General features: G+C 35.9%; 1 protein-coding gene across 5 annotated transcripts in view; it reads left to right on the forward strand.

The window, feature by feature from the left end:
• LOC103568054 (phospholipid-transporting ATPase ABCA3-like) overlaps positions 1–16959 on the forward strand; it is a 205007-nt gene that overhangs the window by 135145 nt on the left and 52903 nt on the right. For all 5 annotated transcript variants that reach the window (XM_070568434.1, XM_070568435.1, XM_070568438.1 and 2 more), the window contains one exon: positions 1120–1420. In XM_070568434.1, the coding sequence (XP_070424535.1) occupies positions 1120–1420 (301 nt within the window). The remainder of the gene's footprint in view (positions 1–1119; positions 1421–16959) is intronic.

Here is a 16959-nt window from a genome sequence, read left to right on the forward strand (position 1 = left end):
ACCTTATTTCTAGTCGGTGACAAACATCCAATGCTGATTGTTTTATTCTGAAAATGCTGGTTTATTGATTAGGGATATTTTGTCACAACAAGTTATGGGGTGTCCAAAATGTTGGGAAATACAGGATGAACATATTTTTAAACTATTAGTTACATAGTCAAGTAATATGCTCTAGATGCTTTTCTTCAACATTCAGATACCTTTTCAGGTGAAGTCTCTACATTTAAAGCAACAGGTTCCATTGTTAATCTGAAAAATATGTAATAAATCAACTACAGATGAGCCACAAAGTCTGGAAAAATAGAAAAAATAGTATATTTTAGTACATTTTTCAAATTAACATTGGACACAGTGCTTTAAATTTAGAAGTGGAAAAAAACATACTGAGCATATTGTTGCAGTTTAAAAATAAATTCATCTTCTCTTTCCTGACTATCTGCGTCCCTGCAGATCACATGGATTAAAACCTAGCAATGGAAACTTGTTACATATGCACATTTTATGGAAATGTTTCATTTATAAAATAGAGATAGTATGGAAAGATCATGGTTTTACATTAACAAAGAAAGATAGATGTGATTTGTCCTGCTCAGAGATGCTATGCATATATTAGTAATAAAAATGATCCTTTTGAAGTTTTCAGTATAATTAGATTAGAAGCCAAGCTTTAACCCTTTCAGTCAACACGTTATACAAATATGAAGTTTTGCTTGTTACCTAGTCTGCTAACTATGGCTATGTTCTGTTCAAGGATATATTTATAAAAGTGTGGGGGCCTGCCCAGTGGCGAAGCAGTTAAGTGCGCACGTTCCGCTTGGGCAGCCCGGGGTTCGCCGGTTTGGATCCCAGGTGTGGACATGGCACTGTGTGGCAAGCCATGCAGTGGTAGGCATCCCACATATAAAGTAGAGGAAGATGGGCATGGATGTTAGCTCAGGGCCAGCCTTCCTCAGCAAAAAGAGGAGGATTGGCAGCAGTTAGCTCAGGGCTAATCTTCCTAAAATAAATAAATAAATAGAAGTGTGTACGTCTTCTAGCATAAGATTCAAAACATCAATGTTAATGGATTTCATTAAGGTTTGTGACCATTGTAATGACATTCTTCTCTCCTCTTGTCAGTGGACTCTTTACTGCCAGCAGTTCTTTGCCATGCTCTTAAAGAGGGCAATGTTCACTTGGCGCAACTGGAATTTGGTGTTGCTGCAGATCCTGGGACTCTTGGGTATCGTTTATTTTCTGATGAGAGAGGTGAACTTTACAAGACGTATCGAAGAACCTGCCAGGGAAATGGATTTGGAACAATATGGTGAAACCATTGTGCCTTACTCAATTTCCGGAAATTCTCCATTGACTCAGAATTTAAAAAACAATGTTGAGAGCATGCTAAAAGCTAAGAAACAAAAACCTAAGGAAGTGCAAGGTAAGACTTAGAAAAAGAAAATGACTGCTAGTAGATGAAGACCTGCTTGTGTCACTTCCAAAGAAAGGTCTTGACTGGAAGAGTTAGCTAGTTGCTCTTTTCTGTTTTTAGTCATCAGTCTCATAAAGGCAGCCAAATGAGAGGGAAGAATCATCCTCCAAGGCTACTGGTCATGAGATTAATTATTAATGGGGGCATGTTGAGTCTGGGTCATCTACCAGCCATTTGCTGCACCTTCTAGGGAATGGATTAAAGTATCAAAATATTTTGTTTAATAAAATTTAGCATAGAATTTCACATAAAGCCAGGCTCACAGTGTGGTATCATGTTCCAAATCCTGAAAGTCTTCCCACAAGTCTTCTAGATTGGCCATATCTAAAAACAGATAACCAGGTTAGGCTGAAGTCTTTATAGGGATGCTACTCAAAACTTATGTATTTGAAAGATAGTAGTAATAATTGATATTATGTATTGAACACATATTTTTGGCAGTACTTGAATTATCTCATTTAATATCTATAACAATCATATTTGCTAAAGTTGGGGACATTGAAGTTTGGAGATGTTAACTATGCCCCCAAGTCATGCAGCTAGTATGTATTAGGGCAAGGAGTGGATTTTAACACTGCTTGGTGGGATCCTGCACTGTTAACCCCCTCACTATGCTAAATTACCTCTGTAAGAGGTAAGTCTTCCTTCATTCAAGACTGATCACTTCTGTCCAGGTGCTTCATTTGTATTTTCTTCAGCTGCTGTCTGGTTGACAGTGTTACTTTAGGTCAGTATATAGCCTTTAGGTTTGTCAGGTTGTTTTTCTTTTATGCTTTAGGTTCCATTGTGAGAGATGAAAATGCAGCTGGAAATGTTGCTTATTACTTCTTCCATTATCCTGATTTTACAACATACACATCATATGATGGGTAGCATAGAAACTATCAGTAAATTACATATTCCTTTTCCTCCTCCATTACAGGAGCACTAGATGAACAATTATTTATCAAAGATCACATAGTTGATTAGAAGAGAGAGAAACGAATTTCCCTGATTTATAAGGTGGTTCCTTTTTACTACATTATATTGTTTATACAAAAATAAAAAGACTATACTTCACAGATATATCAATAGTAAAATTATCAAATTAAATCTTCTTTTTTGTTCATTCTTTGAGTATCTTGGAGTTATCTTAATTAGAAATTATTTGAGCAACTCTTTGAGAAAGATGGTGGAATAGGAAGCCTCAAGCCCTTGTTCTCCCTTAGAAATATCTAGTAAACAACAACAGGCTAGCTTAAAGAGCTTTTAATAGAAACCAGTCAAGAGTCTGCAGCATCCAAGGGAATGTCCAGTTCAGAAAAGCTAAACTCAAAATGGTAGGAAATTTTGTGGTGTTTTTGCTCACCCTTGCCCCACCCCCTTTCTGGGGCAGCATAGTGAGTTGAGCGAAAACTACTCAATTCTTGGTTCCTCCCTTGGCATCGAAGGAAAAGAGTAGAATTTGTTTTTACAATACTCAGGCCTATCAGGGGGCTGCATAACGGACTGATTTTGGTTTTACTTGTCTCAAAACTCAGGTGGGAATAGTGGCATAGTTTTGATATCATGTTAGAGGTTGCAAAAAGCAGTGATAAATGTGAAGGTGTGTGAAAACTCCAAGGTGGCTGCAGACATGTGAGCACCAAGGGAAAGAGATTATACACAGCAGAATATAGTAGAATATCTAAGGCCCCAAGAGGAAACAGGGGTGAAACTCATAGGGAAATTAAGACATTCAAAAGCAGCCATATATAATGGAGAACTGGAGGGGGGAAGCATATACACAGGCCCAGGGAAGACACATGCCCTTTTCTGGGAAGAACTGAAGGCTTCATGCTGGGCTAATTAGTAAAGGTCTGTCTCTGCATGGATGTAGTCTGGTTTTTTTTTTCAAATGTCCAATTTTCCACAAAATATTACAAGGCATCCAAAAAAACCAAGGAAACACACTCCATTCAAAAGAATAAAATAAATCTCCAGGAACCAACCCTAAAGAAACACAGCCCTTGGATTTACTGGACAAAGATTTTAAACCAGCTATCTTAAAATATGCTCAAGAAAGTAAAGGAAATATGGACAAGCAACTAAAAGAAATAAAGAAAACAATATATGAACAAAGTGAGAACATTATTAAAGATAGAAATTATAAAAAAAGAACCAAATTCTGGAGCTAAAAAATACAAAAACTGAATCAAAAAGTTCACTGTAGGTGTTCAACAGCAAACTTGAGCAGGAAGAAGAAAGAATCAGCAAATCTGAAGACAGATCATTTTAAATTATTGAATCTGATGAGCAAAAAGAGGAAAAGAATGAAGGAAAGTGAACAGGACCTAAAGGACTTATGGTACATCATAAAACAGACCAAGATACATATTATGGGAGTCCTAGAAGGGGAAAAAATAGAGAAAGGGGCAGAGAATTTATTTGAAGAAATAATGCTGAAAACTTGGATATATTAATACAAGAAGCTCAACAAACTTGATGTAGGATAACTCCAAAGAGACCTACACCAAGACACACTATAATCAAACTGTCAAAAGACAACAAATCTTGAAAGCAGCAAGAGAAAAGCAACTCACCACGTACAAACACTCTTCACTGAGATTATCAGAAAATTTATCAGCTCAAATCTCACAGACCAGCAGGAAGTAGGATGATATATTTAAAGTGCTGAAAGCAAAAACATGTCAACCAAGAATTCTATATTCAGTAAAACTGCCTTTCAAAACTGAAGAAGAAGGTAAGACATTCCCAGATAAAAGCTGAGGGAGTTCATTACCATAAGACCTTCCCTACAAGAAATTTTAAAGGTAGTCCTTCAAAGTGACATGAGAAGACACTACATAATATCACAAAGACATATGAAAATATGAAGTTCTCCAGTAAAACCAAATACATGGACAAATGTAAAAGCCACTATTATTGCGATTTTGGTTTGTAACTATTCTTTTTTTCTGCAGAATTTAAAAGACAAAAGAATATAAATTAACTATAAATCAATGTTAATGGTACATAATATGTAAAGATGTAATTGTGACATCAGTAACATAAAGTGGCGAGTAGATCTGTGAAGGAGTAGAGTTTTTGTATGTGATTGAATTAAGCTAATATCAGTTTAATATAGATGGTTATAACTTTAGAATCTTATATGTAATGTCCAGGGCTAATAGAAGGAAAATATCTTTAGAGTATGTACAAAAGGAAATGAGAAGGGAATTAAAAGTGCCACTATAAAAAATCAACTAAACACAAAAGAAATCAGTGATGGAGGAAATGAAGGATGAAAAAGCTACAAGATATGTAAAAAACAAATAACAAAATAGAAGTAATAAGTCCTTCTCTATCAGTAATTACTGTAAACGTAAATGGATTAAATTTCCCAATTAAAAGACATAAACTGGAAGATAAAAATAGGGATCTAACTATACGCTATCTACAAGACACTCACTTTAGATCTAAGGACACACATAGGTTGAAAGTGAGAGAATGAGAAAAGATACTCCATGCAAATAGTAACTGAAAGAGAGCATGTACACTAATATCAGACAAAATAGACTCTAAGTCAAAAAGTGTTACAAGACACAAAGAAGGACGTTATCTAGTGGTAAAAGGGGAAAATCACCAGGAAGATATAACCTTTATAAACATATATGCAACAGATATCCTAAACACATGAGGCAAACATGGACAGAACTGAAGAGAGACATAAACAGTTGTACAATAATAGGAGACTTCAATACCCCACTTTCAATAATAAATAGAGCAACCAGACAGAAGATCAATAAGGAATGAGAGGACATGAACAATGTTGTAGAACAATTGGACCTAACAGACATGACAGAAAACTTGTCTCAACAAAGAGCAGAATACATGTTTTTCTTGAAAACACAAGAAAGAGTCTCTAGGATAGACCATATGTTAGGGCAGAAAATAAGTCTTAATAAACTTAAAAAGATTGAAAGCATACAAAGTATACTTTCTGATCACAACTGAATGAAACTAGATAGGAATAGCAGAAAGAAAACTGGGAAATCTATCAATATATGGAAATTTTTTGAAAAAACACTGTTAAAAACCAACAGGTCAAATAAGAAATAATAATGGAAATTAGAAAATATTGTGAGACAAAGGAAAATGAAAATATAACATTAAAACTTAAGGAATGCAGTGAAAGTAATGCTAAAATTCTTACATTAAAAAAGAAACCTGGGGGATTGACATCAGCATTATGGCAGAGAGAGCTCTTCCCTTACACTCTCCCAAGATACAATGAAAAGGACATGCATAAACCAACAGAGGACATTTACACAACACAGTAGATGTCTGAGAGATCCACACAGCCATACACCTGAAGATGGAGGGGCTGGATCCCCCAGGAGGCAGTGGAAGGAGGTAAGGGGATCTGCTCTCTTTCTCCAAATGGCAGTGATCTAGGGTGTAAGACTGCACATGGCTCTGAGAGGAGTAGGGGGAGGGGGAAGCCCTCCAAGGGAATGCCTTCATTCTTGGCATTGCCTCCTAGCCCATCGGAAAGCTCCACACTGAGGAGGCTAAGCAACCTTGAGAGGCATCTTCATCAAGCTGAGTAGACTGGGAGAGCAGACAGCAAGTGCAGAGTGTGAGCACCCCTGGGATTACACACATGAAAGAAAGTGCCCCTCCCCTTGCCTGGAGCACCAGCTCAGCCAGTTAGCCATTGCAAGGGATCCCCACCAAAGGGCCTGTGCATACATGTGTTAAGCAGTGGTTGCCAGTGGCCGAACACAGACAGGTCCTGTCAGCATAGCTTCCAAAGGACAGACACAGCTGCCAGGGATTGTGGTGGGCTCAGAATACACAGTCCCAGCCCCCCTCCCCAGTGGTGGCAGGTGGAATCTGCGACCAGATACTACCACTGTGTGACAGCACAAATTCACCCCATCAAATGGTATTAAGAAGTATATTAACACTCCAGACCATAAAGCAAATGACAAGCACCCAGAAATCAATCCTGAAGGCACAGAAATTTATGGTTTAAATGCCAGAGAATTCAAAATAGCTATAATTTTAAAAACTCAGTTATAAGGAAACTCAGAAAGACAATTAAGTGAAATTAGGAATAAAATTAATGAACAGAGGGAATTCTTCACAAAAGAGATTGAAACTATTAAAAAAGTCAAATGTTGGAGATGAAAAACACAATGAACAAGATTTTAAAAATCTGGAGACCTTAAATAACAGAGCTAATATTATGGAGGACAGAATTCGCAATTCAGGGAACTGAAATACAGAAATGCTTCAGATGGAGGAGGAGAGAGAACTAAGACTAAAAAGAAATGAATAAATTCTCTGCGAAATATCTGACTCAATTAGGAAATCCAACATAAGTACTGGAGGTATTCCAGAAGGAGAAGAGAAGAAAAAAGGAGCAGAGAGCTTGTTCAAAGAAATAATAGCTGAGAACTTCCCAAACTTGGGGAGGGGAGCTGGAATTACAAGTAAAAGAAGCTAATAGAACTCCAGTTACATCAATGTAAAAAGACCTTCTCCAAGGCATATATTAGTGAAACTGGAAAATGTAAATGACAAAGAAAAAATATTAAGGGCAGCAAGGCAGAAGAAAACCTACAAAGGAACCCCTAGCAGACTTTCAGCATATTTCTCAGCAGAAACCTTACAGGCTGGGCAAGAGAGGAATGATATATTCAAAATTCTGAAAGACAAAATTATTCACCCAAGAATAGTCTATTCAGTAGAAATATCCTTAAGATATGATGGAGAAATAAAACCTTTCCCAGATCAACAAAAGCTGAGGGAATTAATCTCCACAAGACACCCCCCACCCCAAGAAATGACCAAGAAGGCATTCATACCTGAAAAAAAGGTGTACAAAGCCTTGAGCAAGGAGATAAATAGGCAGGCAAAATCAGAAAATAGCAGCTCTCTATCAGAACAGGTTAGCAAACAATTATAACATTAAGGATAAAGTGAAAGAAAACATAAAAAATAACTATAATCCCTTCATTTTAACCACAAATTCACAACACATAACAGAATAAATTGTGACAACAATAACTTTAATGGAGAAGAGAAAGGGATGGAACCTGCTTAGATTAAGGAAATAAGAGGCTATCAGGAAATGGACTAGCTCATCTATGAGATCATTTATACAAGCCTCTCAGTAACCACTAAACCAAAAAAAGAACGAGGCACATATGATAAATAAAGGGGAAACAGAAAACCATCATAGAGAACCACCAAAGTGAATTGGCAGTCCGAAACACATGGGGCAAGAAACAATGGACATACAGAACAACTGGAAAAGAAGTGATAAACTGTCAGCATTAAGCCCTCATATATCAATAATCACCCTAAATATAGTGGACTGAATTCTCCAATCAAAAGACACAGAGTGGCTGGATGGATTAAAAAACAAGACCCAACAATATGTTGCCTCCAGAAATACATTGCAGCTCTAAAGACAAACACAGGCTCAGAGTGAAGGGATGGAACATGATACTCCAAGCTAATGCAAACAAAAGAAAGCAGGTGTTGCCATACTTATATCAGGCAAGGTAGACTTCAAGATTAAAAAAGGCAATGAGAGACAAAGAGAGGTAGTATATAATGCTAAAAGGGAAACTCCACAAAGAGGACATAACACATGAATATATATGCACCTAACACAGGAGCACCAAAGTAGATAAAGTAACTATTAACAGACCTAAAAGGAGAAATTAAGAGCAACACAATTAAAGTCAGGGACCTCAACACCCCACTTACATCAATGGATAGATCATCCATACAGAAAGTCTACAAGGAAATAGTGGAATTAGATGAAAAACTAGACAAGAGGGACTTACTAGATATATAGAGAGCACTACATCCAAAAACAGCAGAATATACATTCTTCTCAAGTACACATGGAACATTCTCAAAGATAGACCATATGTTGGGAAACAAGGCAAACCTCAATAAATTTAAGAAGATTGAAATCATATCAAGCAACTTTTCTGACCATAATGCTGGGAAACTAGAAATCAACTACAAGAAAAAAACTGGGAACATGACAAAGATGTGGAAACTAAGCAACATTCTACTGAACAATGATAGGTCATTGAATAAATTAAATGATGAATAAAAAAATATCTGGAGACAAATGAAAATACACCATACCAACACATAGAAAACCCAAAGTCAGCAGAAGGAGGGAAATAAAAATTAGAGGAGAAATAAGTGAAACAAAAAAAAAAGTAGAAAAGATCGGTGAAACTGAGAGCTGGTTCTTTGAAAAGACAAACAAAATAGACAAACCCTTAGCCATACTCAGAAGAAGCAAAGAGAGAAGGCTCAAATACAAAAAATCAGAAATGAAAGAGGAGAAGTTACAACAGATACCACAGAAATGCAAAGGATTATAAGAGAACACTATGAAAAACTATATGCCAACAAATTGGACAATCTAGAAGAAATGGATAAATTCTTAGACTCATACAGCCTCTCCAAACTGAGTCAACAAGAAATAGAGAATCTGAATAGATCAATCACAAAAGATCGAAACAGTAATCACAAACCTTCCCCTAACAAAAGTGCAGGACCAGATGGCTTCTCTGGAGCAGTCTACCAAACATTCAGAGAAGATTTAATACCTGTCCTTTTCAAACTATTCCAAGAAACTGAAGAATATCGAACACTTCCTAACACATTCTATGGGGCCAACATCATGATGATCCCAAAGCCAGACAAGGACAACACAAAGAAGGAAAATTATAGGCCAATATCACTGATGAACATAGATGCAAAAATCGTCAACAAAATATTGGCAAACTGAATACAGGAATCCATTAAAAGGATCATACACCATGACCAAGTGTGATTTATACCAGGGATGCAGGGATGGTTCAATATCTGCAAATCAATCAATGTGAGACACGACATTAACAAAATGAGGAATAAAAGTCACATGATCATCTTAATAGATTCAGAAAAAGCATTTGAAAAGATCCAACATCCATTTATGATAAAAACTCTCAAGAAAATGGGTATAGAAGGAAAGTACTTCAACATAATAAAGCCCATATATGACAAACCCACAGCCGACATCATACTCAATGGGGAAAACCTGAAAGCCATCCCTCTGAGAACAGGAACAAGAGAAGTGTGGCCATTCTTGCCACTCGTTATTTGACACAGTGCTGGAGGTTTTGGCCAGAGAAATTAGTCAAGAAAAAAGAAATAAAAAGTATCCAAATTGGCAGGGAAGAAGTGAAACTCTCACTGTTTGCAGATGACATGATTTTATATATAGAAACTCCTAAAGAATCCATTGGAAAACTATTAGAAATATCAAAAACTACAGCATAGTTGCAGGGTACCAAATCAACTTACAAAAATTAGTTGCATTTCTATTCTAATAATAAACTAACAGAAAGAGAACTCAAGAATATAATCCCATTTGCAATGGCAACAAAAAATTAAAATATCTAGGAATAAATTTAACCAAGGAGTTGAAAACCTATACAATGAACTATAAAACATTATTGAAAAAACTGATGATATAAAGAAATGGAAAGATATTCCATGCACATAGATTGGAAGAATAAGCATAGTTAAATTCCCATACTACCTAAAGCAATCTACAGATTCAATGCAACCCCAATCAGAATCCCAATGACATTCTTCACAGAAATAGGACAAAGAATCCTAAAATTCATATGGAACAACAAAAGATACCAAATAGCTAAAGCAATCCTGAGAAAAAAAGAACAAAGCTGGAGGCATCACAATCCCTGACTTCAAAATATACTACAGAGCTGTAGCAATCAAAACAGCGTGGTACTGGCACAAAAAAACAGACACACAGATAAATGGAACAGAATTGAAAGCCCATAAATAAAATTACACATCTGTGGACAGCTAATCTTTGACAAACAAGCCAAGAACATACAATGGAGAAAGGAAAGTCTCTTCAATAAATGGTGCTGCGAAAACTGGACAGCCACGTGCAAAAGAATGAAAGTAGATCATTAACTTTCGCCATACACCAAAATTAACTCAAAATGGATTAAAGATTTGAAGGTAAGACATGAAACCATAAAACTCCTAGAAGAAAATATAGGCAGTACAGAGTCTTTGACATCGGTCTTAGAAGGATCTGTTCGAATACCATGTCTACTCGGGCAGGGGAAACAAAAGAAAAAATAAACAAATGGGACTTCATCAGACTAAAGAGCTTCTGCAAGCAAAGGAAACCAGGAACAAAACGAAATGACAATCCACCAACTGGGAGAAATTTGCAATCATATATCTGACAAGGGGTTAATTTCCAAAATATATAAAGAGCTCATACAGCTCAACAACAAAAACATACAACCTGATCAAAAAATGAGCCAAGGATATGAACAGACATTTTTCCAAAGAAGATATACAGATGGCCAACACGCACATGAAAAGATTTCAACATCACTAATCATTTAGGGAAGTGTAAATCAAAACCACAATGAGATATCACTTTACAGCTGCTAGAATGGCTATAATTACCAAGACAAAAAACAATAAATGTTCGAGAGGATGTGGAGAAAAGGGAACTCTCATACACTGCTGATGGGAATGCAAATGGATTCAATCACTACAGAAAACAGTATGGAGATTTCTCCAAAAAATTAAAAATAGAAATACCATATGACCCAGCTATCTAAATCCTGGGTATTTACCCAAAGAACTTTAAATCAACAATTCAAAGAGACTGATGCACCCCTATGTTCATTGCAGCATCATTCACAATAGCCAAGATGTGGAAGCAACCCAAGTGCCCAATGACTGATGAATAGATAAAGAAGATGTGGTATATACATATACAATAGAATACTACTTAGCCATAAAAAAGACAAAATTTTCCCATTTACAACAACATGGATGGACCTTGAGGGTATTATGTTAAGCGAAATAAGCCAGACAGAGAAATACGGACACTGTATGATTTCACTCACATATGGAAGATAGACATGTGGACAAAGAGAAGAGATTAGTGCTTTCCAGAGGGGAAAAGGATTGGGGGGGTCGGCATAAGGGGTAAAGTAGAACATATATATGGTGACTCACTAATAATAATGTGCAACTGAAATTTCACAATGTTATAAACTATTATGACCTCAATAAAGAAGAAAATTGTCAAAGCAACAACCTAACTTTATACCTTAAGGAACTAGAAAAAGTAGAATAAACTAAACTCAATGCTAGCAGAAAGAGGGAAATAGTAAAGATTGAAACAGATATAAACAAAGTAGAGAACTGAAAAACAATAGAGAAAACCAATGAACTCAAAAGTTGTCACTTTGAAAAGATCAGTATATTTGAGAAACCTTTAGATAGGGTGACAAGAAAAAAAAGAAGACTCAAATAACTAAATCAGAAATGAAAGGAGGGACATTATTACTGATTTGACACGAAAGGAATTATAAAGAGTACTATGAACAATTTTATGCCAAAAAATAGGATAACTTAGATGAAAGGGACAAATTCCAAGAAATGCACAACCCACCAAAGCTGAATCATGAAGAAATATAAAATCTAAAACGCCCTATAACTGGTAAGGTGATCAGATCAGTAATCCAAATCCTCCCAACAAAGCACAACCTAGGACTGGATGGCTTCACTCGTGAGTTCTACTATTTAAATAAGAATTAATACCAATTCTTCTCATAGTCTTCTAAAATATTGTAAAGGAGAGAACACTTCCAAACTCATTCAATAAAGCCAGCGTTACCCTGACACCAAAGCCAGACAAGGACACTACAAGAAAACTACAGACCAACATCCCTGATGAATATTAATACAAAAATCATTAACAAAATACTATCAAACGGAATACAACAGCACATTAAAAGAATTATATACCATGATGAAATGCAGTTTATTCCTAGAATGGGAGGATGGTTGAACATATGAAAATTGGTTCACATAATACAACACATTAGCAGAATGAAAGGAAAAAAAACCCACAAGATCACCCCAATTGATGTGGAAAAAGTATTTCACAAAATGCTAATTACTTTTATGATAAAAAAAAGACTAAACAAATTAGAAGGAAACTACCTAAGCATAATAAAGGATATATATAAATCCTGAGCTAAAATCAGACTCAATATTGAAACACTGAAAGTTTTTCCTCTGAGATCAGGAATAATACCAGGATGCCTGCTTTCACACTTCTATGCAACCTAATACAGGAAGTCCTAGCCAGAGCATTTAGACAAGCAAAAGAAAAAAAAAATCACCCACATTGCAAAGCAAGAAGTAAAATTACCTCTGTTCTCAGACAACATGATCTTATTTGCAGAAAACCCTTAATATTTTACACACAAAAGAAACTATTAGAGTTAATAAATTCAGGAAAGTTGCAGGATACAAAATAAACACACAATAATTAGTTGTGTATCTATACATAACAATGAACAATCCAAACACAAAGTTAAGAAAACAATTCCATTTATAATATCATTGAAAAGAATAAAATACTTAGGAATAAACTTAAGGAGGCAAAAGTCTTGTATACTGAAAATGACAAAATGTTGCTGAAAGAAATTCAAGAAGACAGAAATAAATGGAAAGACATTCTCTGTTCTTGGATTGGCAGATTTAATATTGTTAAGATGTCAATACTCACCCACAAAATCTAGATTCAGTGCAATCCCTATCAAAATCCTAATTTTTTGTGGGGGAAGGAATAGAAAAATCCATCCTTCAGTTCATATGGAATCTCGAGAGACCTGAGCAGAAAATCTTTTTTTCCCCCAGATTTATTGAGATATATTTGATGTATAAGGTTATGTAACTTTAAGGTATACAATGTGATAATTTGATACATGTATATGTTGCAAAAAGACTGCCACAATAAGGTTAAACACATCCATAACCTCACAGAGTTAAAATTTTTTATCGTGTGGTAAGAACTTTAAAGATCTACTCTGTTAGCAATTTTCAAGTATACAATACAGTATTGTTAATTATAGTCACCAGGCCGTGCACTAATCCCCAGAACTTAGTCATCTTATAGCTGGAAGTTCGTGTCCTTTGACCAGCATCTTCCCATTTCCCTCACTCCCTCACCCCAGGAAACTACCATTCTCTCTCTCTCTCCCTCTTTGACTCTGAGGAAGAGAGAGAGAGATCACATTTTCTTTATCCATTCAATGTCCATAGACCATTAGGTTGTTTCCATAACTTGGCTGTTGTGAATAACGCTGCATTGAGCATGCGGTGCAGATATCTATTTGAGATAGTGATTTCACTTCCTTTGGTTATATACCCACAAGTGGATTGGTGGATCATATGATAGTTCTTCTTTTAGTTGTTTGAGGAAATTCCATACTATTTTCCACACTATTTTCCACAGTGGCTGTAGCAATTTACAATTCCACCAACAGTGCACCAGGGTGCACTTTTCTCTGCATCCTCACCAGCACTGGTTTTCTCTTGTCTTTTATAGGATAGCCATCCTAACAGGTGTGAGGTGATATCTCATTGTGGTTTGATTTGCATTTCCCTCATAATTAGTAATGTCGAGCACCTTTTCATATACCTGTTCGCCATTTGTATATCTTCTTTGGAGAAATGGCTATTTAGGCAATTTGCCTATTTTTAAATTGGATTATTTGGGTTTTTACTATGGAGTTGTATGAGTTCTTTATGTACTTTTGGATATTAACCCTTTAGCAGATATATGTATGGCAAATATTTTCTCCCATTTTGTAGATTGACTTTTCATTTTAATGATGGTTTTCTTTGCTGTGCAGAAGCTTTTTAGTTTGACATAGTTCCCCTTGTTTATTTTTGTTTTCATTGCTTGTGCTTTTGATGTCATAACCATAATACCAATATCAAGACCAATATCAAGGAGCTTTTTACTTAGTTTTCTTCTGGGAGTTTTATGGTTCGGGTATTATGTTTGTCTTTAATCCATTTCTAGTTAATTTTTGTGGGTGCTGTGAAATAGGGGTGCAGATTCATTCTTTTGCATATGGGTATCCAGTTTTCCCAACACCATTTATTGAAGAAACTATCTTTTCCCTATTGAGTATAATTGGCTCGCTTGTCAAATATTACTTGAATCTATATACAGGAGTTTATATCTTCAAGGAAAAGCTTTTAGCCTTTCACCACTGAGTATGATGTTCCCTTGGGTTTGTGATATATGGCATTTATTATGTTGTGCTATGTTCCTTCTGTACCCAATTTGTTGAGCATTTTATCATGAAAGAATGTATTTTGTCAAATGCTTTTTCTGCATCTATTGAGATGATCATATGATTTTATCATTCATTCTATTAATGTGGTGTATCTCATTTATTAATTTGCATATGTTGAACCATCCTTGCTTCCCAGGGATAAATCCCCTTATCATGGTGAGTGATCTTTTTAGTGTGATGTTGAATTCAGTTTGCTAATATTTTGTTTAGAATTTTTGTGTTTATATTCACCAGTGATAGGGGTCTGTAATTTTCTTGTAATATCCTTATCTGACTTTGGTATCAGGGTATTGCTGGCCTCACAAAATGAGTTTGAGAGTGTTCCCTCATCTTTTGGAAGAGTTTGAGAAGGATGGACATTAATTATTCTTTAAATCCTTGGTAGAATTCACTAGAGAAACCATCTGGTTCTGGGGCATCCTGTTTGGGGAGGTTTTTGATTACTGATCCAATCTCCTTGCTCATTATTGGTTTGTTCAGATTTTCTATTTCTTCATCATTCAGTCTTCTTAGTTTATATGTTTCTAGGAATTTATCCGTTTCTTCTAGGTTTTCCAGTTTGTTGGATATAACTGTTCATAGTAGTCTCACAATCCTTTGTATGTCTGTGGTATCAGTTGTAATGTCTCCTCTTTCATTTGTAATTTTATTTGAAACCTGTCTCTGTTCTGAGTTACTCTAACTAAAAGTTTGTCAATTTTGTTTATCTTTTGAAAAAACCAGCTCTTAGTTTCATTGATCGTTTCTATTGTTTTTCTGGTTTCTATTTCATTTACTTCTGCTCTGATCTTTGTTATTTCTTCCTTCTGCTAACTTTGGGCTTAACTTGTTCTTGTTTTTATAGTTCCTTGAGGTGTAAATTGAGGTTGTTTGAGATAGTTATTGTTTCTTAATATAAGCATTTATTGCTATAAATTTTCCTCTTAGAACTGCTCTTGCAATTTTGATACATTTTGCTTCCATTTTCATTTGTTTCAAAATATTTCTTGATTTCCGTTTGATTTTTTTTTTGTGCCTTTGGTTATTCAGGAGCATGTTGTTTAATCTCCGCATATTTTTTAATTTTCCAGCTTTCCTCCTGCTATTGATTTCTACTTTCATACCATCGTGGTCAGAAAAGATACTCGATATGATTTCACTCTTCTTAAATTTGCTAAAATTTGTTTTGTGACCTATCATTTGATCTATTCTGGAGAATGTTGCATGTACACTTGAGAAGAATGTGTATTCTGCTGTGGTTGTATGGAATGTTCTATATATGTCTGTTAGTTCCATTTGGTCTAAATTATGGTTGAAGTCCAATGTTTGCTTCTTGATTTTCTGTCTGGATTATCTATCCATTGCTGAAAATAGGGTATTGAAGCCTCCTATGTAACATTTTATTGTCATCTATTTCTCCCTTCAGATCAGTTAGTACTTGCTTAACATATTTAGGTGCTCTAAAGTTGGATGCATATATATTTATGTTACTGAACCTGAAGTGAGTTCGCTCACCCGTTGTGCAGCAAGCCAATCTCTGACACCGGGTGTGGTGGAAGAAAGTAGGAATTTTATTTTTGTGCAGCGCTGAGCAAGGACAGAGGGCAGCTAATGCTCAAATCCCAAACTCCCAGAAAAGTTAAAAGGAAGGGTTTTTATTTGGGGTTTTAGGTAGGGGAGGGGGAGCATATGTCCTTGCTGGTCGGAGCTTTCCCATCAGCCTATCTTTGGCCTTGAGACACTGCAGAGAGGAGGGAGCTCATGACCTTGCTGGTCAGCAGCTTTCCCAGCAGCCCGTATCTCTTTGTGGGAAGAGATAGTCCAGGTGCTTGTCCTTGATGGTGTCGGTCTCCATGGAGGATAGTGGATTCTGGAGGCAGGAAGCCAGAGAGTAAGCAGGGAATGAGTGTTTTGGTTTTAACCCCATATATGCTGGGTTTAATGTGGGGAAACTGATATCAGGGTCGGTATCATTTATGATAGTTATATCTTACAGATGAATTGACCACTTTATCATTTCATAATGACCATCCTTGTCTCTTGCGCCATTTTTGGCTTAAAGTTTATTTTGTCTGATATGAATATAGCCACCTCTACTCTCTTTTGGTTTCCTCTTGCATGGAGTATCTTTTGCCATCCCTTCACATTGAATCTGTGTATGTCCTTAAAGCTGAAGTGAGTCTCTTGTAGGCAGCATATGGTTGGGTCTTGTTTTATATCCATCCGGCCACACTATCCTTTTTGATTGGAGAATTTAATTCATTAACATTGAGAGTAATTATTGATAGGTAAGGATTACTA

Source organism: Equus przewalskii, chromosome 12 (assembly GCF_037783145.1).
Source record: "Equus przewalskii isolate Varuska chromosome 12, EquPr2, whole genome shotgun sequence".
NCBI classification, from domain to species: domain Eukaryota; kingdom Metazoa; phylum Chordata; class Mammalia; order Perissodactyla; family Equidae; genus Equus; species Equus przewalskii.